General features: G+C 45.8%; 1 protein-coding gene across 1 annotated transcript in view; it reads right to left on the bottom strand.

Annotated features, from left to right (window-relative positions):
* Xylt1 (xylosyltransferase 1) overlaps window positions 1-26120 on the bottom strand; it is a 296256-nt gene that overhangs the window by 196612 nt on the left and 73524 nt on the right. Inside the window, exon 2 of the mRNA XM_036190272.1 lies at window positions 11196-11234. Within this exon, the coding sequence (XP_036046165.1) occupies window positions 11196-11234 (39 nt within the window). The remainder of the gene's footprint in view (window positions 1-11195; window positions 11235-26120) is intronic.

Genomic DNA, 26120 nt, shown 5'->3' with positions numbered 1-26120 from the left:
CTTCTGTCAAAACACAGCCTTAGATGATGGTGACTCAGCCTGGAGAGTTCCCCTAGCAGCAGCACTGGGTCATCAAAGGAGTGGGCCCCCCAAAAGAGCAACACTGCTTTCCCAGGTTATAAGGGACCACGGGACAAATTTACGATGAGGCTTTACAAAGGAAACGGTCAAGGAGGATGCTCCAAGGCAGGCTAGACCTGGCAGGTGGCACCACCCTGGAGCTGGAGAGGAAGGACAGAGGAGCTGTGCATGGCTATGTAATGGATGACCGCAGGCAGCAGAGCTCCACAGGGGCACAGCCACACATGGAAATTTACCACACTACTTTGCCTGTCTTCCCCCTGCCTCTCTTAGCCAGGGCAGTGGCAGTCTTTACAGATGACAAGCACCAAGGTCAGCCTCTGTGGGAGGGGGGCGAGGTGGACAGTGGGTCGAAAGAAGATGAGGAGGGGCCACCCATGACACTTCATCTTTCAGATGTTCAACATGGAGACAGTCAAGTGAAGATGGCAGAGTGGGACTGCCAACCTTCTACCAGGACCCCACCTTCTTGTTGTAAGGACTCATGTTTCTCATCTGACTGTCCCTGTCAGCCAGAGGGCATCTGGGTAAGTCTAGATTGAGGTGTACTGCTGGGTTGCAGAGTGACCACCGGGAGAGTGCCCCAGCCACCCTGGGCCATAGTTTTCTCACTCAAAGGGTGAGTTATGATAAGACTGACTGGGAAGGAGGCTGGTTGGAGGCTTCTCTGCCACTCTGGGACTCTTGCGTCTCAGGCCAGAACTCAGTCTCCAAATGCACTCTATGTCTATCCCCACAGAGAACTGTGGGCTTAGAAAAGGCTACATATACACAGGGCTCAGCAAAGTCCTAGGCGTGAAAAACCTTCAGTGACTATGTACAGTAAGCAGCCTCATTCAGGCCCTCTCTGACCCCCCTAGGAATGTTTATGTCTCTGTGCACCTGACTACCCTCCTGCTGTTAATTTATATGAAAGGCGTTTTCATGGGTGAATTATCCTGGCAACCAGAACCTACAAACCCAGCTTTGACATTCCAGCACTGAAACATTCTCTTGAGTTCCCAAATTCATACAGCTCTGCTTGAAAACTCCATGGAGCTGACAGCCCAAGCCGCATAGACCTTGGCACACGATTATATACATAACTATGCCAGATGTCAGTGTGGCCTCCTGATGCTTGTGAGTCAGTGCAAACGTGGCGATGTCTTGTCCCTAAGCTGGCAGTCGCCCGGGGTTCCACCCCAGTGCTCAAAGTGCATGGGGCTCTCTGAGGGCAGACACTGTTTGCTAGAAGAAAATCTCCACTCTTTCTACCAGATAGCTACACCAATCTATACTCAGACTATGCATGTATCTATACCTGACTTAGTCTATTTCCATAAGCATGTATGATCTATACCTAATCCACAGCCATATCTCTCTCACACCTACTTTATACCAGTCAGTATCTACCCCATCTGTATCTCCACCAAATGGAACCCACACTACACTAATCACTCCCTCTACAAAATCTGCATCTTTACTTTGTTGCAGTATCTTAGCAACATGGCAGTGAGGACAATAGGGCTCCTTTCTCTGTCACCTGGCTGTGGTTCCTGTCCTAGCACTGGGTGTGACTTTGGGCTTTAGTTGGTTCATTGACAAAACAGGATTAAAATTCATTCCTGTCTCATGGATTTTTATCTGTAGTGGGTAGCCATCCCAGCATTGGCCTGGAAGTTCCAACTCCCACTGAGGCTTCAGTAATGGTCACGCCCACAAGGCGGGGCTGAGGAGGAAGCGGAAGACCCAGGATCGGGAGGAGGGCTCTCTCTTGGTTCTGGGACGCTGGATGCAGGAGGTAGACTGAGCAGAGTTCTCCAGAGAACACCTCCAGACTGCGCCATACCTTTGCCAGACCCTACAATCTATCCCTTCATTTGTAAGTTACCTCACAAAATAAACCTCCCTTTTAACTACATGGAGTGGCCTTAATAATTTCACCAATATTTATCTCTAGACAAATCCAAGCTAAGATGTTAAGTTCAAATCCTGTTTCATTTTGGGCAAATAATGGAGACTCTTTATACCTCAGTTTCTCATCCATGACAGGGGAGAGACAGAAACACCTTCCATACAGGACAGTGACAAAATGTGAGTGATGGAGTCCATAGTAATAACCTTCTAACGCTCTGGATGAGGGCTTAGTAAATACTAGCTAAAAATATTAGGTTGCTAAGGACACAGAACGTACAGGTCTCCTCTCAAAGTAAACATACTCATTGGTTATTGCTATATACTATATAAGGGCTTAGTATAAACTCACTGAAAGTACTAGTTTGCTAAGTACACATGCAAACTAGTTCTCATGTCCACACAGTCATAGTCAATGGGTAGTGTTGTTATGGCTGGTGCATCTGAAATGTGCTCCATAGGCTTATATTTTGCCAGTTTGGTCCCCATCTTGTGGTGCTATTTAGGGAGACTGTGAGTTTTCAGGAGGAGAGGCCTAGCTGGCCAAAGTAGGTGACTAAGAGCAGGCCTTTGAACCAATGTTGGCTCTGGACTTTCCCTCTGCCTTCTGGTCTACCAGGATGTGAACAACTTCAGCTACATATAATACTCCTACTGTCATAAGGCCCACTCCATTTTCCTTGCCTCGATGGACTGAGACCTCTGAAAGGATGAGCTTGAAGGAGATTTTCCTCTCAAGAGCTGCTTCTGTCAGGTACTTAGGACATAGTGATGTAAAAGTGATGAATACAACTGCCATTGCCAATAAAAACAATGACTGCGTGTATGGTGAGTTAAGGGATGAACTCAAGTCACCAAGGCCTTGGGTTGGAGACTGAAGAAGGGCAATGTCAATACCATCTATTTCCTGTGACTGTGCAGATGCATGTGGTTGGGCTTTGGCAAACTGGCTGGCTGTTTGTGGAATGGTGCCTCACAGCAGTCACTCTGAGTCACAGGGACTAGAAAGGATGCTTGGCCATGGGACCTCAGATCTTCCCTGCATATAGTCCCCTGTTTTCTGCCTAGGCAATGGTCCAGCCCCACCAAAATTAATTAAAGACTCACAAATCAGAGCCAGCAGAGATGATGACAGAAAGGGACTCTTCTGTCCCCTAGACTGGTCTGCTCTCCCCTCAAGAGGCCCTGCTCCCCACAGGAGGCAGAAGATGGGAAGGCAATTTGGTTTCTGCCATTCTCAACAGATGCTGGGCATCATAAGAATTAATGGGCTGGAGACTCAGGTAAGGGCCATTCAGAAGCTCCTGATTACTTCAAAAAGCACTCTCTATGGAGGAAAAGGTTAATCGAAGCCCAGAGCTGGAAGAGAGGCGAGCAGACGGCAATTGCTTTAATCCCAGTGGTGGCAGGAAGGCTTCCAGAGAAAGAAGTTTATACAAAAGAAGCTTGGCCCAGAAAGAGGAACCGAGCCTAGAAACCAGGGGACCTGCTCCAGTAGTCCAAAAGCCTTGACCAAGCCCTTTCTGAACCCCAGCCAAGTAGCTGAACTTTCATTATGTTTCTGTTTGATTTTTGTCATGTTATAGATGGAGCCCAAGGCCTGACACCTGCTAGGCAAATGTGTTACCACTGAGATATATTCCCAATTGCAATTTCTTAAAAACAAAAACAAAAACCTGAATATTCTCTATATTAATGAGCCATAAATCTTGTAGGAAATTATCTCTCCTGGTGTGTTTTCCTTTCACAATCATAATTATCCAAACGAGATGTGCCCTATGTGAACACTGAACACATGGTTATGAATACTGGGGGAAAGGGTTTATTATGTTTATAGCCAAGGTCAATGCCAATGCAGAGGGGGATGAATGTGCCATGGCTAACACCTGCAGGCTGGCTAAAATCTTACATTAATTGAAGTTAGTGACCTTTGAGCATCAACAATAATACCCAGGAAGCCAGCATTGCTGGGCTGCAGTATCTTTGTGAAATAAGCTGTTGAGAAGCAAACAAGCACACAGCATGCTTTCTCAACCTTGACACTATTGCTATTTGGAGCTGGAAAACTTTTGGAAGGAGGGGGACTGTCCCACACATTGTGGAATGGCTAGCAGATCCCTGATCTCTACCTACAAGTTGTCAAGAGCACCCTCTGTTTCTGAGTTTTGACAGTAAACATGTCTCTAGTCGTAGCCAAATGTTCTCTGCTGGCCAGCATCACCCTCGTTGAAAATTACTGGCTTTATGAGGAAGTTCAAGTTCATTTCCATAGCAGTCCATAACTTAGCTAATGGCAGTCATCCTGGAGATTCCCAACATCAGTGGAAACATGACCACAACACACTGAGGCCTCAAGCTTCCTCCCACTAGACAGTCTTGTGATCAGTGGCTGGATGGCTGGGAATTTAGGTCCCTTCTCTCCCCCCCCCCCCCATTTATCTTCCTTCATTCAGGCTTGATAAGGCAATTCCTTATCCTTCTTGACATTATGATGACACAAAGCACTGAAGGAGTTTGAAGCAGCTTGCATGGTTTAATTGATGCTAAGGAAAAGTGGCATTATTGTTATAGGCACCCAGACAGATTATGCAAAAGCTTTGGAATGTGATTACTGCCATCTCTTAGCAAGGTTAACTCTTGACTGTGTCAGCTCCAAGCTCAAAACACATCTCCCATGGAGTGTAATTAGCCCAACATTGGAGGGCTGAGGCTGGAGGCTTAGGAGGTCAAAGCCAATCTGGGTTATATAATGAGACTCTCTCCTCTGTATCAGTAAAAACAAAAACAAAACTCTCACCTCCTCAGAGAGACTTTGCTGAGCAAATCCCTCTTGTCCACCTACTCTCTTATATGCAGGAGTGGCTCATTCCATTGACTATGGCTACCAATATTAAGGGCATGATCATACGCTTGCACATTTCTCATCTGATTCTTCCAACATGATGCTCCAGGCAGAAGCCTTCTGCCTCACTTACCGTCACATCCTTGATGTCTCACACAAGGCTGGCCTCTGCGTGGCCTCAGAGCTATTTATTGAATAAGCCAAGATGAATGGATTACACAGTATAATTTTTAAGCTTTCATTCCCTTTCACATTCCCTGGCTTTGTTTGTAATCCTCCAGGCCTTAGTGACATCTTTAAATAATGTGGCTGTCACTCCCTCCCTCCATACCCCACTTAGCTGATCAAAGGAATTCAAGCACCTGGTTAGATTTGAAAACTGAACAGTCAGGGACTTCTCTCCTGCTGCCCTTGATCTCCAAGGCCCTGAGAGATCTCCATGCAAATGCAGTTCTGTTCCCCTCCAAGTGAGCCAACCTCAGAAATACTCAGATTGACAGGTCTTTACAAAAGAGCTCCTTCAGGACAACTCCCCAGGTGTCTCTGCATTTTAGCAGGAGCCATTTACTAATCAACAGAGGGGCCTTGGGGGTAGGAGTCAGCATGTGGAGCAGGTAAAATGAAATGACAAGAGGCCATGACAATTGGAGCAGGTTCAGAAATGATAGTCCCCCTTGAGGATCAATGAAAAAGAATCAAATAAGCATTCAGATTTATCACAACATTATTGATGTTCAGGGAGACAGTCTATTTTTTGTTGTTCTGAAATGAATTTTTTTTTATTGTGTCTGCAGCCTAAGCTGTTTACCCACAAACCTTATGACAGCCTGTGTGACAAAAAATAAACATACTCTTTGAGTATAGTGGTCCCTCTATCTGTCTATGTATGCACCCATCCATGCATCTATTTGTCATTATCTATCTATACATCTGTCTGTTTACATCCGGCCAGCCACATGTCTCTCCATCATCACCTCTGCCTATGTATAGAAGTACAGCTGTGGATACTTGTGCAAAGCATTCCCTCTGACTATCTATCCATCCACCTAGCCACCTATGCATATATCTTCTATGCATCTGTCTGTCTCTCTGTCTTCTATCTATCTGTGTGGTTTGAATGAGAATGGCATCCCTAGGCTCATGTATTCGAATTCTCAGTCCCCAGTAGGTGGAACTGTTTGAAAAGGATTAGAAGGTGTGGCCTTGTTGGAAGAGCTCTATCACTGAGGGCAGGCTTTGAGGTTTCAAACACCTATGTCATTTCTGGTGTGACTACTATCTCAGGCTTCTGAATCAAGAAGTAAGTTCTCAGCTACTAATCTGCCTGCCTGTGGCCATGCTCCACTCCTTGATAGTTATGGACCTCTGAAACTGTAAGGCCTAAATATACTCTTTCTTCTATAACAGTGATTCTCAACCCATGACTCCTACTATCAGATAAGTTTGGGCTAGACTTGCAGTGGTTCTCAACCTGTGGGCTGTGACCCCTCTAGGCTCTCAGATATCATATATATATATATATATATATATATATATATATATATATATATATATATATAAATTTACATTACAGTTCATAACAGTAGCAAAAAATACAGTTATGAAATAGCAACAAAATAATTTTATAGTCGGGGGTCACTACAATGTGAGGAACTGTTATTAATGGGTAGCAGCATTAAGAAGGTTGAGAACCATTGTTCTATATGTTGCCCTAGTTACAGTGCCTATTTGCAGTATAGAATAGTAAGTAAGACACTATCTACCTGCCTGCTATATATCATCAATATGTTTGGCTATCATCTATGTATCTAGCTATTCATCTATCCATCCCCATCTAAGTACATCCATAGACAGTGGTTTATAAACACCAGAACTGTTAAGTCTGGCTTAGTCTAGGCAGTAGTAAATCTTTCTACTGATCACAAAAATTGTATTCTCTAACCTAACAAAACAGAGACTGCAAGAAAAGATTCTGATGTCATATGACCCTGAGCCTGACACCCAATCACTGCTATGTCTCTTCTGTGGGACCTTGGGTAAGTTATCTGACTTTTAAGACCATTAAGTGCCTCATCTGGAAACTGAATCTAATAATAGTGTGAGTGGTAATATGAACGACAATAATGATTCCAAGTCACCAACCAAATTTAAAGTCCTTTCAGATTTTTCATTTCTAAGTCATCTGGTTCTCAGGTACTTCTAGCCAGAGAGCAGATTAGTGGTCATCACTGCCAAGCAGAGCTTACTTGAAACATCCACAGGAGCCATGTGCTACAGAGAGATTTGACACCAGAGACTTGGATATTACTCACTCCTTTATGCTATTAATCTGATTATTAAGCAGAGGATCCTACTGCTACCAGCAGGTGCAAAGTTCCACCATGCTGATGGAAGAGGGCATATGAGGACCCTCAGAGTTCAACTGACACATCTCCCCCAGCTCCACACAACTGTGTGAAGACAGATATACCAGGACACACGTGAGGAGTCCTTTAATCACTATCAGGGATAGTGAGATGCAGGAAATAAGTGGGTATATTGGTGACCTGGGATCCTGTTCAACCTGGACTGTCAACAAAGCCATATTACACATGTGTGATGTAAGGACATGGCTCATGGTGATATCCAACATACACCTGGGATCCTGGACTCTAAGATACAGCAAACAATCCCATTAGGAGCAGAAAGGGCATTATGGGAGGAAGAGGGAAACTGGCCAGGGCTCAGAATTCATATGAATGCTGTCTCTGCAGGGTGAACTCTTCTAAGTCCTCCACACCTATCATCCTGCTCATGGTACATAGGTAACATTTAGGACATTATTTTTTACCAGAAAATCTAGCTTAGCCTTTTTATGTGACCTACTGCATGGAGAGCAGCTGGGCAGAATCTCATTGTATATTCTGTAATGGGCTGAGGCCTATTTCCAAATCACATATGGCTTTGGGGAAAGTCACAAAAAAAAAATCGTACTTTATTTGGGTTCTAATGGTGTGTGTGTGTGTGTGTGTGTGTGTGTAAGCCAGTGGTCAACCTGAGAGTCTCTCATTGGCCTACAGCTCATCAAGTAGTTTACGTTGCTTAGCCAATGAGCCCCAGGGACCCACCTGCCTCTTCCTTTCAAGTTCTGGAATTAGAGGAACCCCACAATGTCCAGATTTATTTTCCTAAGGTGGGCTCTGGAGAAAGCCCTTTACCCACTGACAGATCTCTTCCCACCTGCTACAATGCCTCTCTAACATGAAAAATCTGAAGTCATAAAAACAATACCCTACAGCTCCTCTCACACCCCAAAGACCACAAATCAGATGAGACTGATGGGGGCATTGCTGAAGACTAATGGAACCCTTCCCTAAAGGTGTGTGGTATTGATGTCAAAAGTGTGCTTTACAACACCACCCTGGAGCACACAGAACCTTAACAGTAGCCACTATGTAGGGGCACTGCCCTCTCATAACATGCTTTCCAAAGCCATGGGGCACCCACTATTCTTCCCATGGAGGTTCTGAAGAGCTGAGTGGATGAAGTCCAGAGCAAAGGACATGGGATGGTCAAGTGCAGGGGAGAAGAGTTGGCTTCTGGTGCTCTGGACATGGAATGCTTGTCCACAGCTTTCCTGAGCAGAACAAATTTCTTTCTGGGAAAGGGTTGAGCAAGGAGAGGAGAGTTATCACTCCACAGTTCACCTCACAGCCTACCCTGGGAGTTATCTTATGAACCAGGGAAGACAGGGAGGCAGATACTTCCCAAAGTAGGGCACATAACATCTGGGAATTCACAGTAATGGTTTTGGAGGATACTCAAACGAGTGTTATAACTTTATTTTTTGTAATTTAGAATTTACTCAATATGATGCAAATATATGTATAGAGATGTGTATTGTGTAGATACATATACACACCTGCATATACACAGGCATAGCTCTTCAGTGTTGTGCTTTTACTAACAGTACTGATGATACAATGTCCTTAAACTTTGATCTCACTAGAACTTTGGATAGGCTCTTTCCCATTGTGGGAAATAATTACTTCCCATGTGGAAGCCATGGGTCAACCTCAGATACTGTTGGATACTGTTCCCCAGGTGCTGTTTTTTGTTTTGTTTTGTTTTGCTTTGTTTTAAGACAGAACCTCTCATTGGCCTGAAGCTTGTAATCTACTGGCTGCTTATGTATTAATGAGCTCCAACCCCATCACTAAGGGATAAAACGGTCCCCCTGTGTAAGACAACCCTAAGTGTCTTCATGACCTTCACAAATATCCTCTGAGCCTTAAAATTATGCCCAGATTGAGACCCACTAGTTTAGTCTGGTTTTTAGAGTACAGTGAATTCCATTAAGGAAAAAAAAAAAACAAAACTATTTGGTGACTTAATTTGACAGGTAAGATTCCCTCATAGAGACAATGAATGGATTGTCTCTAGGTATATTCTAAAGGGCTGTGCAAAGAATGAGCAGAAGCAGAAAAGAGGACCCAGGATCCTTCTCCTCCTCAGAGATGTCCCATCTGTGTCCTGTTCTGCCATCCCTGGGGCCTGTTCCTCCCTAGGGCAGTTATAGTGGTGTGCACTGTGGGACAGGAGGACACACAAGCACAGAGAAATCCTGAGGATCCATTTTCCTGTAGTATATGGGATTCTTGGTAGTTAGGTCACCTTGAAGCTAGGTGGGTTTGTGACTCTCCTCTCTCCGATCCAAGCAGAGATGCTGATGAGTGGTCAGGACTGGGGGAAGACAGGGAAAGGCAGGTGGTATTTGCCAGCATGCTGCAGAAATCGCCCAAAGGGCTGTTACTCATCCATGAAATGTTCAATACATTTTACTGTGTCTGACACCTAGAAAGTGCTCTCTCTGGGGCTCCAAGGGGAGTCCAGCCTGTCTTCCTTTTCTCCTTCCTGTCTAACCAAGCCATGGAGCTAAGGAGGCCATCCGTTCAGAGACACATCACCTTCAATGCCAGTAGGAAAGGCTGCGGTGCTTTGGTATAAGAATATACACAAGTGCCCCATGAACCTTTGGCGTTCTGATTACTTCCTGTGACTCTCACTAGGACTCTGCCATGTGGCATGTTCTAAATCTAAAAGGAATGACTTGGAGGTTAGACAGCCTCACCAATGCCACAAGGCTAGAAGACATAGAATTATATTCTACCTGGGTCTCAGTGGCTCTGGGTCAGGTACCCACAAAGAAGACATAGGGCCAGGCAGTATCTTCCTTCTCTGGACCCATTGGTCATCTTCTCCACACCACTGCTATCTAGATCATTCAGAATGTTCTAGTACCCAAGCAGACATAAGTTTAACTTCTTGCCCTGGGAGCTGGGTCTTCCTATTACAGTATCATTGAAGGCCCATTAAGGGAAAGCTGTTGTCTGCCAGCCAAAAGACTGGAGTCTATCTCTCAGTAGAGACATACCATTGCTTGATCCCTTAAGAGTTAATCCAGTTGGGATGGTTAATTACCTGGTCAAGAGACTACCTTTCAGGAAGGCAAGTCACCTTAAGCCACACTAAAGCGATAGGTGGAATAATTGGCCCTTTAATGAGATAATGCACTTTTTTTCTTCCCAGATTTTCTACCCCTTAGTGCAATCCCTACAAGCCATCAAGCAGTTCCTTTGGGTCTGGCCACCTTCCTCAATCAAGACTCAGAACGATGTCTTTCCCTCTTTCTTTTCTGCTGTCATGTCCTTTCAGGTGCCAGCCAGAGCCCCGACACTCTTTCTCTGGTACTCTGGGTTTTTTCCACTCTTGGTCTGAAGCCTTCTCCCCACTGTGTGGCTGCTTGTCCATCATGTGGCTGACCTCTATGCTGGCTTATCTCAAAAGGCATGGCCCTTTCTCTTCTGTTTCTTTCCTCAGGGCAGCTGCCAAACTTCACAGCTTGTCTACCTGAGAGCTTCTTATAAACGCTAATAAAATTGTTTCCAACCTTCTATTTGAGTCTGTTCTTAAATTCTTTTTGTTAACAAAGCTAATAATCCCAACAGGACCCCCAATTTCCCTTGCAGCACTGCGTTACTCAGGCAGGATTCCCAACATTCCCAGTGGAACAGTACCATCTATGACCAGACATTCCCCTGTCTCCACTCTCCCTTTGCAGTTACCCGCTTGGGATCACTGGGTAGGAGATGCCTTCAGTAACCTGTCTGTGTATATGTGAATGTATGCAGAATTCCACACACGTATGTACAATCAGCCAGTGTGCTTGCATCTGTCTGTGCACACCACACATGCAAATGAGTCAGGAGGGCATTGTAATATGCCTGTCTGTCCCTTCTGTGTCCCACAGGGTTCAGAAGACACACAGAGACTACCACAAAGCATTGGTCATGGAACCTCAAGGTAGAGATAATTGGCAAAGACCACAGGAGGCACTCACCTGGGTCTCTAGGGTGATCAGTGGACTCGGGTGTGGATCCTGTGAGGAGAAAAAAGAAAACACTCATAAGTGGGGAGATGAGACGAGTCAGCTTCCAAACTGAACAACCTTTTCAACCTTCCACCCAGTTTGATAGCCCAGTGGGGTGCGGTCTGTCAGACTCTGTCTCCTCCATTCTCTGAGGATGCCAGAACTTGACCCAGTCTGTCCCCTGCTGAATCCCAGCACTCCTTTCCCTAAGTAAGGGAAGAAAGAGGCCTGAGATTGTCCATAAGAAGACCAGCAAAATAATGAGGTGCCAAGAAGGAGGGATGAGAGGAGGCTTAGTCAGTGAAGTACTTGCTCCACAAGCATGAGGACCCCAGTTAGAGCACTGGCATAAAGAGCTAGGAAGGGAATGTGCACTTAAACCTTAGAGCTGGAGCACAGTGACAGGCAGATTCCTGGGGATCACTGCTGGCCTGCCTAACCTATTTGGTGAGACAGTGAGATAGCCTATCTCAAAAAAAAAATGGTGAATGGCTCCTGAGGACTGATACCTGAGATTGTCCTCTGACACAGCACACACACATACACCATGCACCCATAAGACATCCATAAGAATGTGTACCCACATGTGTGTGCATGCTCACATGCACACATGTGCATGCACGTGCACACGTGCGCGCGCGCGCGCGCGCACACACACACACACACACACACACACACACACACACACACACACCTATACACATGTATGCACACATTAAAAAGGAAAAGCACCTTTTCCATTCATCTCCAGTGTGTTCAGTGCTTCCCCCGTCCTGCCCCTGCATATGAAAGAATTTGGGTCCATAAGAGAATTAGACATAAATACAAAGTTCTGGTTCATAACAAGGTTGTGAGATTATGTCTAATCTTATAAGAATAAAAGACATGAGAAAGAGACAGAAAAGGAGGAGCTGACTCCTGTGTGAGTAGCACATTCCAGCAGGCCAGGAAAGATCTTTTCAGGCCAGTGAAACATCCCATTCACTCAGTCTTGACAAAAGCCAATTGACTGAGGATGCTGGGTGGTAAAGTCTGGGGTCACTAAGCATGAGTTCTGGGTTGGGGGAGGGACAGATGGAGGAGGCAGGGACTAATAGGAGGTGATGGTATTTCTTCCCCCAGCGGTTTCCAAGGAAAACAGGAAACTCAGCACATAAAGGCTATTTTTATCGACACCATATCTGCTCAGAACTTAACCATCATATGTGTTCATGACTCTGGGAAAACCACCTTTGGCCACCTCTAGAGAATGGCCATGCTTGTAAGGCCTTGGGTAGAAATCCAGTTTGAAGCTTGGCTCTATAAAAGCAGATTTCCCAATATAGGCTTCTAGAAAGCCATGCAAATTAGCACCAGGGTACCCTTCCTTAAGTACTATGAATAAAGGGAGAGTGAAGAAAAACTAGAAAAACTGTAACATTCTAAACTCCTGTTGGAGAGGAAAGACCATTTGTTTCCTGAGAGAGAGAGAGAGAGAGAGAGAGAGAGAGAGAGAGAGAGAGAGAGAGAGAGAGGAACAGGATTAAACATAGGGCCTCATACATGCTACCACCTCTCTCCTTGCTTTGTATTATGAGGTAGGGTCTCAGTAAATTGCTTGGACTAGCTTTCTGGAACTCATTGTATCCCAGGCTGGCCTTGAACTTGTATTCCTCTTGCCTTGGTTTCCTAAATTGCTAGGCTCACAGGTTTGCATCATCAGGTCTGATTCCACTTGCTTCCTTTAAACATATCTTATATTGTTTTATTATTTTCTGAAATAAAGTCTTTCTGTGTAGCCCAAGTGGGCCTGATACTTGCTATGGAGCCTACGTTAAACTCAAACCCATGACCATTATTTTACTGGGATTACAGGAACACACTACCAGACCACCCCACTTACTTTCTTGATCCCTGTTTGGCAATTATCTTCCTCGTGGCACATTTGAGGCATAGTCTCAGGCACATTTTGACCTCTGGACTTTCCGTGAAGTGAAGAATTCATCTTCCCCAATTCTGGGTTCTGAGTCCAAGTCCCAGCACTTCCCTGGCACAGCTCAGGGATGTTGCCAAGGAGACTCCTCACTCATGCTAGTTTTCATATCAGTGACATCCAGTTAGTCCTCGCACCCAGGAAAACTCTAAGGGAAGATTTTCTTTCATGCTACCACATTGCTAAGCTGACCCACAAGGAACCAATGAGGAGTCTTGGAGAAACAGCTCAGCCCTTCCCACCACAGCCTCTCCTGCCCTTTTCCCAGGATAGCATTCAGCTATGACCCACCAGAACTCAATGTTTACTGAGCTTCTTAGGGTGGGGGACCCAGCCTCACTATTCTATCTAACCTTACAGAGGTCCCTCTAGCCTTAGAATTTGTATGCAATGCTGGAGAGCAGAGCCTGGCTCCCCATGGAGTGGCCACACTGGGCAGGACCCAGTTTACTCTTCCAGAGACAGATCAATCCTCCCCACCTGTGGCTGGCAGCAGAGCCTGGGAGCAGCAGGGCCTGTGTAGCAGACTCTGTTTGACCCATACTGTGAGAGCACATAGGTCCTCTCTTCATGTCATCATCAGCCCAAGCCTGCTTAGCTATTCTAACTGTTCCTCTGCCCATGTTCATTGAGATTTGAGTCAGAAGAGAAAGAGCCATAGCTCAGTCTCAAAATTAGCCACCTTCTCCAAAGCCAAATTCTAGCTAGTGCTGCACGGGGCATTGGGTGAATGCCCAGATTAATTAAGTTGTGCTTCACGGCCCATTTGCCTATTGTGTGGGGCTTAGGCTTCATTGCTCAGAACCCCAAGACATCGAAAAAAGGGGGAATGCCATCCTGAACCCCTAAGAACAACTTCACTGGAAAGACCTTCTTTGGAAAGCCAAGGAAAATCTCTGCCAACTATGTGGATGATACCAAGTGACTGGTCCCTTGACACAGCACAGCATCTACTCTTTATCTGGAGTTCCAAAATCACAGACCCTGTCACACACAGTCAGGAGCCCATAGTTTATTTCAAAAGCTTCTGGGAGAGGGAGCACAAAGGGTCCTTATTTAGCATCTTAATTAACTGGCCAGCAAGAGGATGAAACACTCACAAGGGGCCTGTGTCATTAACACGCGGCTGTTCTCATGCCAACCACACTTCCTTCTCCTCCCCGCCGGTGCACACTGGAAATGTGAGACTCTCCCTAAGCAGCTTGGTCCTCAGGACTCAAGGTATGACTGCATATCTGTGAGGTCTCACTCACAGTAACAACCTCCTTAATTGGAAAGGCTAACGAAGTGGAACTGGGTCAATGATGCCGTCTGCCTAATCCATCGTGTCTGTCTAAATTGGGACTCTTAGGTTTACAGTAGAGTAAATTCCTGTCTGTCAGAGAGAAGGCTTCAGGAGACCAAAGGGGAATTTGCAACGTGCTTGCTGGATCCAGTGGAGTGCTTCTGGAATTGTAATGAGGATGTCAGGACCACAGAGCCTCCTATGCTAAGGGAAGCCCTTATGGCACCTACTGCAGTGAGAAGTTGGAGAGGGCAATGGGGAATGGGGGAGAGTGAATTAGTGACCCTCATTCCTTTCTGCTCCCTAGAGCCACACTCTGTGGTTGTGGGACTTTGGGGTGCATTGCAGCATGCTTCCCTACCTCTTCAGCTTGGCCATGGCCACTTCACTTGACACACTGGAAGTTTATCAGAACATGACATACACAGAAGTACAAGATATGCTTGAACATGACCTTATGTGGTTTTTGTCATCTCTAGGAGATATGGCTCAGGTGGCCAACTGGGGCAAGGAAGAGGAGAACCATGTGTAGAGACATGGAACCAACCTGCAGCTTAGACTAAGCCTAACCTAGATCAATGTACCTCCAACCAACAGAAAGTATGGAGAAAATACAGGCCTGCTGTTTTCATTCACTGAGTTTGAGGTAATTTGTTACACAGTATGACTGTGGTCATATTTAACTGATATACTTTAGAAACACTGACCTTGAAAGAACTAAAAAGTTTGGTCATAAACCCCTACAACCTTGGAACTCACTTTTAAGTCTACAAATGCATTCAAAAGGGAAAAACAATGAAATAACTATAATGAACAGCTATCATGTATCAGGGTTGGGCTCTCTGCTTGCTGCACTATGACACGAAGCAAGATGGGCTTGGCCATGAAGATCCTGCATGGCCTCTGAGTTTGCCTTCTGCATCCTATGGGATTTTTCAGAAGGAGTCGTTAGAGGCCAATAACCACTAAAGGAGATGACCACTGAGGATTCTTTCCCCAGGAGCACATAGCTTCCATTCCCCAGGTTTATTAACTTTACTGCTTAATAAAGGCTTGGAATAGCTAAGCACTACAATGTGAACAGTTCCTGTTCATAATGCTTGGGACCAGAAGCTATGATGGAATTTTGAGCATCCGCAGTTATGACATGAACAAACCTGATGTTGCTTTTGGATTTCAGAGCACTGTAGGCTTGGAAGGTAGGGGATGCTCATACGCAACAGAAGCTGATATTTGGTGAACTCTTTCCACATTCCAGGCCCTGGACTTGCCCCTATGCAGCCATTATCTCATTTTCCCCTGTAACAGCCCTCAGATGATAAGCCAGAGAAGCTAGAACAACCTCTTCAGGGTCACACAGGAGAGTGCCCAGCCACAGATGGTCCTCTTTCTCTTATAGCAACTCATAGAGAATATAGCCCAACTTGGAAAAAGCCTCCTTGCACTTTGGCTCATGTCTACCAGAGACATACATTCAGCAATAAGCCATACCATCTCAACAAACACCAGACCTCCCTTTCTCCCTCATACACACTTTAGTATCTGCATACATTTTTTTTTTTTTAAGATTGTACATACCATTGAGAGAAATGACCACCAGTACCATGATGGAAAATGAAACCTGATCTCTGCCACAGAGGGAACTTGAGGAGTTAGCCAGATCAGGCCACATGCGCTTACTGAGTTCTATGCCAGCAGCTTGCACTGTGCCACCCAGACACCACAAAGAAGCCAGGCATGAGTCAGAGAGATTCCGTGTACACTTGCCTCTGGCTAACTGTTCAATCAGAGGAGAGTCAGATTGCAGTCTTAGAGAAATGAAACTCATCTGCCCCTCATAAGCCTTGTTCATAAGAACAGGAAGCTGAACTCAAACATTGTCTACACCATGGAGACCAAAGGCCAGATTCTAACGAGAAATTAAACTTCAGGAGAGAAAGTAGGGAGGAGGAAGGTGTGTCTTAAAACCCCAGGTATCACCAGGCATTTCTGGGTTTTTGGTTTTGCTCTAAGGACATCACAGGCGATTTGTTATTGGATGTTAGGCAATGGCTTGGGGTGGAGGTGACAATGACTCATGCCTTCCACATAAGACCTATGAAGTCAATGGGCCCTTACAGTACACCCTGTGTCTCAGCCATTCCCATGAGATGTGTCTGAAGACTACCTTGGCTCGCTCTCAGTATGAACCCTGTGATTGTGGGTAGAACTAAAAAACTTCTACCATGGAGATATGCTTTAACTGGGGGCAGAGCTCAGCTGGTACAGTGCCTACCATCATGCACAAGGCTATAGGTGTGACTGTCAGCATCATATAGTCTGGGTGTGAAGTTACATGCCTGCATTCCCAGCATGTGAAAGCTAGAGGAAGATTGAAAGTTGGTTCAAGGCCAACCTCAGATACATAGTGAGTTCAAGGCCAGCCTGAGCTACAATAGAACCTTGTCTCAAAAAAAAAAAAAAAAAAAAAAAAAAAAAAAAAAAAAGTGGCTTGGCTTTAGTTATCCAGCACCAGAAATCTGTGCAGATGCTGGAGCTCTTCCTGAGATCACAGATAGAGAAGAAAAGCTTCACCCCCCAAACACCCAACACTCCAGAGACACAGGCTTGCCAGAAGCTGCCAGGTGGAGGCTGAGTTTGGACACCAGGTCAGAAGCCCTCTGTGTCACTCTCCACATGCTGTGACAAAATGCCCACAGAAGCAATGGAGGGAGGAAGCTTTCTCCTGCCTCAGGGTGGTCTTCGAGAACACAGGGACAAGAGAGTGGAATTCATGGGGTCAGGGACCTGTGGGTGGGATTCCGTGCAAATTGGTGGACTTATGAGAAGTAGGGTAAGACATAAGCCTCACATGCTACTCCCCTGCCTCACAATCCACTTCTTTCAGCTAGGCTTTGCCTCCAAAAGGTTCCACAGACCCACAAAACAAGTCTTCCAACATATGAGGGTGTGGAGGATATTTCATTTCCAAATCAAAATACATTCAAAGGATACTTTAATTATATGGACACAAGTCAGATCCTGGCACAGGGCAAAGGGTGCTCAGGGGAAGAGAGGGAAGGTCAGAGGTTAGTTCTGAGTTCAAATCATGCCTAATCACTCTATTAGTTTGCTTAATTTGCCACAGCAACACGTGGACTGGTCAATACAAACATCATATGTTCATTTCCTCACTGTTCTAAGTTTTGAAGCCCTGCTGTGGGATGTCATTCTGTAGGCTGTGAATGTGTATTGCTCTAATTGGTGGATAAATAAAAATGCTGATTGGCCAGTAGCCAGACAGAAAGTATAGGCAGGGCAAGCAGGCAAGGAGAATTCTGGGAAGAGGAAGGGCTGAGTCAGGAGTCCCCAGCCAGTCACAGAGGAAGCAAGATGTCAAGGTAGACCTGAGAAAAGGTACTAAGCCATGTGGCTAAACACAGGTAAGAATTATGGATTAATTTAAGTGTAAGAGCTAGTCAGTAGTAAGCCAGAGCTAATGGCTGAGCAGTTATAATTAATACAAGCCTCTGAGTGATTATTTTATAAGCAGGCCACAGAACTGTGGAGGCCTGGAAGGACTGGAGAAACCTTCCTACTACAAAGCCCTAAGTCAAGGTGGCTTGCTTTGAAGGATTCTCCACTTGCTTACAGAGGCCCCTTCTTCCTACCCTTGCATGTGGCTTTTGTTCTAATGCTTCTCTGGTGCCTGTAACCAAATATCTTCTTCATGCAATGACAGCACATCAGACCTGCCATGAAGATATCATTTAATCTTTTTAAAGAACCTAGCTCCAAGTGCAGAAACATTGGGAGGTACTGGGGGTTACAGCCTCCATGAGGAATGCTGAATAGACTCCATTCAACCTCAGGTGAACCCCACAGCACATAAGAGATTAGCTTTCCCATAGTCGTTATGAATGTGGAACATAGAACTTACTGTGTGGGACACATGGAAGCACTCCTAATAAACATCCTGGTCAAATAGGTACAAAGCTCAAGTGACCTGGGCAGATCTGGAAATTCATTGTCCTAATCTCTGAGAGTAGGAAGGAGCTGACATCATCAATCTCCCAGAGCATTCCATTAAAACAGATCCTTAAAATATGTGCATGCTCTGAATCCCAGAATTCACTTGGATCTCTGTGAGTTTAAGGCTGTCTTGGTCTACATAGATAGTTCTAGGCTAGCTGGGGCTACTCAGTAAGACCCCATCTGGAAAAAAATGTTTATGGGTTCAAAATAATCTTTATTTTATTTAATGAACATGTAGATATATCCCTGGATATGCAACTCTAGTAAGCCATAGTTTCGCTGAAAAGCAAATTGCTATAGACACTGACTAACTGACTCCATCACAGTAAGGAATGCACAAAAGTCACTAAGTCATTTCAAGTGCTCTCTGTGTGCCAAACAGGTGCACTAGCTGTAGCCCTGCCCAGGGAGGTATCTGCTCCCCTGTAATAAATATTCATGGTGGGGGGAATAGTCTGATCAAAAACAGTGCTCAGAAGGGTAGGAACCAAAACCAGAGAATTGATTTCTCTGATGCCAGCTATGGATCCTTAAACTTCTTTTCCCCAAGGTAGGAATTCACTTAAAGGTATTCTAAGGAAGGGTTCAAAGGATCTACATTTTTATCAAATGTTCTTGGGCCATTCTTCCTAAAGGGATCCTGAGGATCTCTGCCCTGTATCAGGGAGATACAAGAGGAGGGAGAGACATGACAGGCGAAGTGGCAAAAGATGGACCTTGCATCTCCACTCAGCTGGCCACTGTGGTCTTCTGCACATGTGATTCTTAATACTTCTGATGTGGGTGGCTTCTGCATCCTGAGGAATTTGCTGCAATACTCTAGCTGTTTATTTCTTCCTTCGTGGAGGATAAGGTGTCTCTCCTGCCCTCTAGTAACTGTCTACCACTGTCTTCTTTTGCATGCTTCTACTCTAAGGGTATATGGTTTCTTCTCACTTCTTTCTAAGCCCTAAACACTGCAATCAATGCCACATAATGATGGCTTCTCTCCAAGTCTCCACGGGATTTCCCTGATGACTTCTTTCACCTATGTGGGCCCTGAGATGAAGGCAAGGCACAAGGCTGCCAAGTGGCACTGAGTGACCAGGAGGAGATGTCAAAGACACAGAACTCTCCCTGCCACCTCAGTGAGGTGCATTCTGGTTTGGCGACAGGCCAGAATGACAAAGAGCACACCTTGCTGCAAAGTGATAACTCACATTCAATTAGGATGGAGGTGAAAAACCAGAAACCCCATAGAGAGGGGAAGGGCCACAGCAGTGCTTTCCAGTGACACACACAGGCTACCGCCACAGGGCACATTTGTCTTCCTCTTGCTGTCTTCCAAGTTTAAAAAGTTTTGAACATGTATAGGTCTCCTTCCTGCTCAACTTTCTTTCCGTCTATTTTATTCCAATGATCTACACTGTGAGGCTCAAGCTGGCAGGGCTGGGAGTTCTTCACCCACAGCGTTGGACAATATGACAGAGTACAGCCTCATGGGAACTCAGTCACCATCATAATGCCTCCATCCTTCAGTGTGTGGACCCTGGAACCTGAATGGTTAACAAAACCATCTACCACTGGTATGTACACTTTTGCTGTTTGTACCTGAGAGGGTTTATTATCCCTTAAGAACATGTGGACTAGGGATGGTGGTCAGTGAAATGTTCACTGTCCAACCATGAGGACCTGAGCATGGATCCCCAGCACCCACATAAAAGCCAGAAGCAGCACATATGCCAGTAATCCCATCTCTGGGGAGGCAGAGACAAGAGGATTCTAGAGTTGTCCAGGTTGGCCAGTCTAACCTAATTAGTGACCTCTAGGTTCAACAGGGATTCTTGTCTTGGAACAGAAGGTGGTGGCTGGGGAGATGGATCTAGTGGCAAAGGGCTTGCTGGACGAAGGTGAGGCTCTCCAGCACTCACCTAAAAGCTGGGTGTGGCAGTGAGCACCTGTAACCCTAGCACTGGGGTAGGGACAGTTGGCTCTCAGGGGTTGCCTGGCAGCCAGTCTAGCCAGTGAGGTTCACAGAGAGACTCTGCACCAAAAACCTAAGGTGGAGAATTGAGGAGGACACCATCTGGCAACTGCCAGGCCGGGGCACATACCTTCATGAACAACTGCTCTCTCTCTCTCTCTCTCTCTCTCTCTCTCTCTCTCTCTCTCTCACACACACACACACACACACACACACACACACACACACACACACTCACCACACTCAAACAATAAATAAGGTCATATGTCTGGCCACCACTGACAAAAATCAGAACACAAGGAAGCACTAGGACCCTCCTGGCTGTAAGACCCTGTGCTAAGCAGGCCACTAAAATTTCATGTCTGGGAGGTAACATTAAAAGCCCATTTAACAAATGGTGAAACTGATATTTGGAGAAGTAATTTGCCCAGCGTGGACCATTAGTAGGTATCTCTTATGGTTTGATTCTGAAGTGACTCTCCAAAAGGCTCATATAGTGAAAGGTTGGTCAATAGCTGGCAATATGATTTGGAGAATATTTGGAAAAGAAATATTAGGTGATGCCTAGCTAAAAGAAGTAGTCATGGAGAAAGCAGCTCCTTAGAGATAGTTCATGTTCTCTTTGTCTCTTTCTGTCTCTGTCTCTATCTCTCTCCTCCCTTCTTACCTGCCTCAACCCTCCCTGAATACTTTTAGGTGAACCTCATGCTCCCATCACCATGATACCCTGCCTTGGCATGATCGCAGAATCAACCAACGGAGAACTGTGGATGGACCCTGTGAAAACATGAACCAGAACAAAACCATCCTCTCTTCTGTTGTTCTCCAGACGATTTTAGTCTCAGCCACGGAAAGGCAGCTGATGCAATGTCAGAGCCAGCACTTGGGCCACAGGGCCCAGTGCCATGGATATCTTTGTTGACCACTATTGTAGCAGGAATCTTAACAGGTCTTATTAATAAAATCAAATCTGGGGCCAGGTATTGGGGTGAACGCTGGAAGATCAGAGAAGCAGAACAAGCCACAGCTTCCTCACCTCGCCAATTCCTCAGCTGATCCTGTTTCTGCAGACTGGAAGCCTCTCAGTCCTCATCCCGAATGAATCTCAGCTGAACTTCTTCTTGAAAGCCTGAAAACTTAACCAGCTCTAGTTCCTGGTCCTCATGCCTTAAATACCTTTCTGCTTTCTGCCATCACTTTCTTGGATTAAAGGCGTGAGTCACCATGCCTGGCTGTTTCCAATGTTGCCTTGAACTCACAGAGATCCAGATGGATTTCTGCCTCAGGAATGCTAGGATTAAAGGAGTGAGCTACCACTGCCTATCCTCTATGTTTAATATTGTGGCTGTTCTGTTCTCTGACCCCAGATAAATTTTTAGCATGCACAATATTTTGGGGAACACAATACCACCATATTATGTGAGAAGTGTCCTCAGTGGTTCAACCACATGATCAATGGGAATCACTAGCCACATCTCACAGTTTAATGGTCAGTACCTACTAGGAACCTACAAGGACTAGAGGATTGGATCACAAGTTCCTAGTGCCATATCTCCCCATTTCCTCACTATGGGTTTTCAAGTTGACGATTGTGACAGTTAGTTAAACAACAGGGACTGAGGGTCCAGTCAGAAAAAATATTTGCTTCACAAGCATAAAACCCTGAGTTCATTCCCTAGTGCTAATTTAAACGCTGGGGAAGTGGGCACAGGAGGATCCCTGGGGCTCACTGGCCAGCCAGTGTAGTCTACAAAGAGCTCCAGGTCCCTGAGAGAAATCCTGTCCCTAAACATAAGGCAAGTGGGTCCTGAGGGACAGCACTTGAGGTCTACCTATGGCTTTCATATGCACACTCACTCATGTGACAGGGCATACACATATGAAAACACACCCCTGCACACTCAAGAACAACAATAATAATGGTGGCAACAACTATCTCTCATCCTTGCTGTGAAAACTGACTGAGATGGTGTCCCAGAGCCTGATTCAGCTTTAACCCAGCATGGGAAAGTCCCAGTGTTAGTTTTTCTCAGAGAATAATCACTGCCACTTTACAAGGCCCGTTATTTTAAGTTAAGAATCACCTTAGTACACAAAGAGGCTCCACCATGTACCACGCTCAGCCTCTGCCCATTGCCACCCAGATAAGAGCTCCCTCCTGGCCTTCTGCATGTGGCCATCAGTTCCACATCCGCTGGGGGCTGGAAACACACACCACATGTCCAGATTAGTTCAGTCATCAGCATTTGCTGGGAACCTAACAATTCTGCGTTCACTCCCTGAGATGACCAAGATGGCACAGTAGCCATCCTGGAACTAGTGTCCCCGAGTGTCTCATTAACTACCTGGTGTTTCAGTGACACTATGCTGCATTCTGTGGCTTTGGGGATGGGTAGATAAGGGCTTTGTTCCACAGGGAAACAGTTTGGATTTGAGCTCCAGATGCGAGACTAAGAAAAAAACTGTCGCTACATCTCTCTGTGGCACCTATGAGGGATGGTGTGTGTGTGTGTGTGTGTGTGTGTGTGTGTGTATATTCATATATGGTTTTTGAGACAGCATTTCATGAAGCCCAGGCTGACCTTGAACATCTGATTCTCCAGCTCCTTGGCATTACAGGGGAGTACACTATTCCTGCTTTGTGCAGTGCTGAAGATTGAACCCAGGGCTTCACATGTGTTAGGTTAGGTAAGCACTCTACTAAGTGAGCCATGGCCCCAGTCCACTATAAGGATAATGCTCAGCAATGACATGGCTTCAGATTCTCAATATGGCAAACGAGCAGGCATTATAGACAGACTCCATCTTTCCTGTGAGGTTGACTTAGTGATTGCTGACCTCAATCTAGCCCCCTGCTTTCTGGTGAGTCATGTGAGAGCCAGGAGAGAAATGCACTTCCTAAGGGCTACCTCCACTCTGAATCAAAATGCAGTATGGCTGGGAATGTAGCCAGTGGTAGATCATTCGCCTAGCATGTGATCTGTGGGTTGGATCCCCAACACTGCCAAAATCTGAGCCTGGAATCCAAGTTTCTAGACGTTACATTAGACTCATCCTGTTTTGCCAAAACAAATTTCTCAGCCTTCCCAGGCTCCCCTCCTTTCCTTTTCTGCTCTTCTAATACCAGAACATATTTTTTTTTTTTGTACCAAAGACATCACATCCCAGTTCTGGAAGAATGATTCAGCTCTGCTTCATGGGTGGAGTGTTTCCAAGGGACCACACACAGAAATGCCAACACAAGCCATAAGCCATGGAGGAAAAAAAAAAAAAAAATTCTGAGGGCAGGAAGGAAAGAGCTCCAAGCTCCAGGCTCTGGGATGGACAAGAGGATTCTCTTTGGGCTGGGAGAACTGCTGTAAATATGTGGTTACTCTGAGGGCCTGAGGAGACAGATGGTATTTTACTTTTAGAGTCCACATGGGGATCAGGACACCTCAGCAGAGGAGGTCCAACACGCCTTCCTGAACCCCTCTTCCATCTCTCTGTGACACTATGGTGTTGTCAATGATGATGATGGTGCTTATTTTAATTTTCTATGCTGTCCCTGTGATTCAGGACCTGGTACATTATGCTAGTGGACGACTTCTCCAACGTGGCCCCATCTCATCCTAACCCCAGCTTCACTGGAGCAACCCTGGCATTGTGATGCCCATCTTCACTGCTGTCACTCACTGGTCCTTAAAAGGCATCACAAACAGCAAGTGACAACAATAAAAAGATAAGCATCGTTGTATTACACCTTCAATCCACTCTCACAGCACAGTTGTGATACATGATATTTATCATGGGGCTGAGGATGTGGCTTGGTGGGTAGAACACTTACATAGCATGTATCTCTAGCACTGCATAAAACAAGGACATGCTGGAACATGCCTGTAATCCTAACAGTCAGGAGACACCTGAAGGAGGGTCAAACATTCAAGGCCATCCTTAGCTACACAGCAAGTTTGAGGTTGGACTGGGCTATGTACTTACCACTAAGACAGACAGACATATGGAAAACAAAATGTCCCTAAAGTCTAGGTACATGAGCAATTATTTTCTGTATTTTTATGATGAGGAGGTGTTTTGTGACATCATGTGTTTATTGGTTTCCACACTAAAGATATAATGGAGTATTGTTCCTAATTTAAGGAGGTAGAAATATGGCTCAGATAGGCAAGAGACTTGCTCAAAAACCAGAAAGCCAGGCTGGTTTAACCTTACTACCATCACAGTCATTTGAAAATCAACAATGAAAAAGGAACCAGAATACTTGGGTGTGGTCTGCTTTGACCCATATGACAAGCAAAGCATTTTTAAAAAGTAGTTGTAGGCATTTCAATGTTGGATGGCATCTCTGCATCTGAATGGATGCCTTTTGTTGAGACATCAGCAGATATGGCAAAGGCAGGCAGGACTCAGGGCCCCAGCAAGAACCACTTGACTACTGCCTCTTGGAGTTGGACAAGGACAGCCAGTCCTGTCAACCAACCTGGGTCTGAGAAGCACATAAGCATGTGACTCCACAACCTTCAGGGCCCAAGCTTTATCCTACATAACTCCACAGTACCAAAGTTCTTTCCATAATGCCTGTGGACAACTTCTCCAATATGCCTCAACCTCACCTCAGCCCCAGGAAGGAATGTCCAGGATACAGTGTCATGACTTCACAGGAGAAGCAAGATTCTAAGGAAAGAAACATGCTGAGCATGGTGACGAGTCAATGATAAACCTCCACACTGAGAGCTTCATGCTATGTTGGTGTGTGTGTGTGTGTGTGTGTGTGTGTGTGTGTGTTGCTTGTGAATGTGTTTGTGTGTACATTTCTGTGTGGATTTGTGTGCATGAAGGCCAGAGGTTGGCATCAAGAGGTTGGCATCCCAATTGCTCTCACTGAACCTGGAGCTCACCCATTTGGCTAGACTGGCTAGCCAACATGTTCCAGGGATCCTCTTGTCTCCACGTCAGTGTTGTGGCAACAGATGCCTCTCTATGCACTAGGCTTTTGACAAGATGCTGGGGACGTGATCTCAGACCCTCACAATTGTGCTGCCAGCACTGTATCGATGGAACCATCTTCCCTGCTTCATGGTCTTGTCTCATGGGGACTTTGAGATGGGAGGGAGGAGGGGACTGTGTGTGAGGAGGGGAGGGGGGCTGTGGGTCAGCAGGGAGGAGGCAGGTGGGAGGAGGCAGAACCGGAAGAAGCTCCTGGTGTTCTCTGTTGGCTAGTTTCCTGCAGCCGCCTCTGCAGCTGCCTGCAGACTGTGGGGGCTGTTTTCCTCTGAGCACTGGAAGGAAGTGCTCTCATCACCCACGACAACAGACTTGACCTGAGGAGCCAAAAAACGTGCACAAGCCCCCAGAGGCAGGAAGACTGAAGAAAGCCCAGTCTGAGACAGCATGCTACTCACTGCTCACAAAGCTCCAGCTGGGAGAAAGGGACAGGACAAGGCTAGAGGAAGGGAAGGGGGTACAGGGCACCCCAATGTACAATGAACTCCTTTCTCCAGTGAATAAGCAACTCTCCTCAACTCTGTCTCAATGGCTTTGTTTCTGAAACGACCAATTCTACACCCAGAAAGCCCAACTTGTCAGACCTCCTGCCAAGGTCAAGCAAGAGCCTGAGATCCCCAGGCAAGTTGATAATTGACACCCAGGGGACAACTTCTGTGC

This window comes from Onychomys torridus, chromosome 1 (genome assembly GCF_903995425.1).
Source record: "Onychomys torridus chromosome 1, mOncTor1.1, whole genome shotgun sequence".
Lineage (NCBI taxonomy): Eukaryota > Metazoa > Chordata > Mammalia > Rodentia > Cricetidae > Onychomys > Onychomys torridus.
This window is presented reverse-complemented; position numbering and strand designations above follow the sequence as displayed.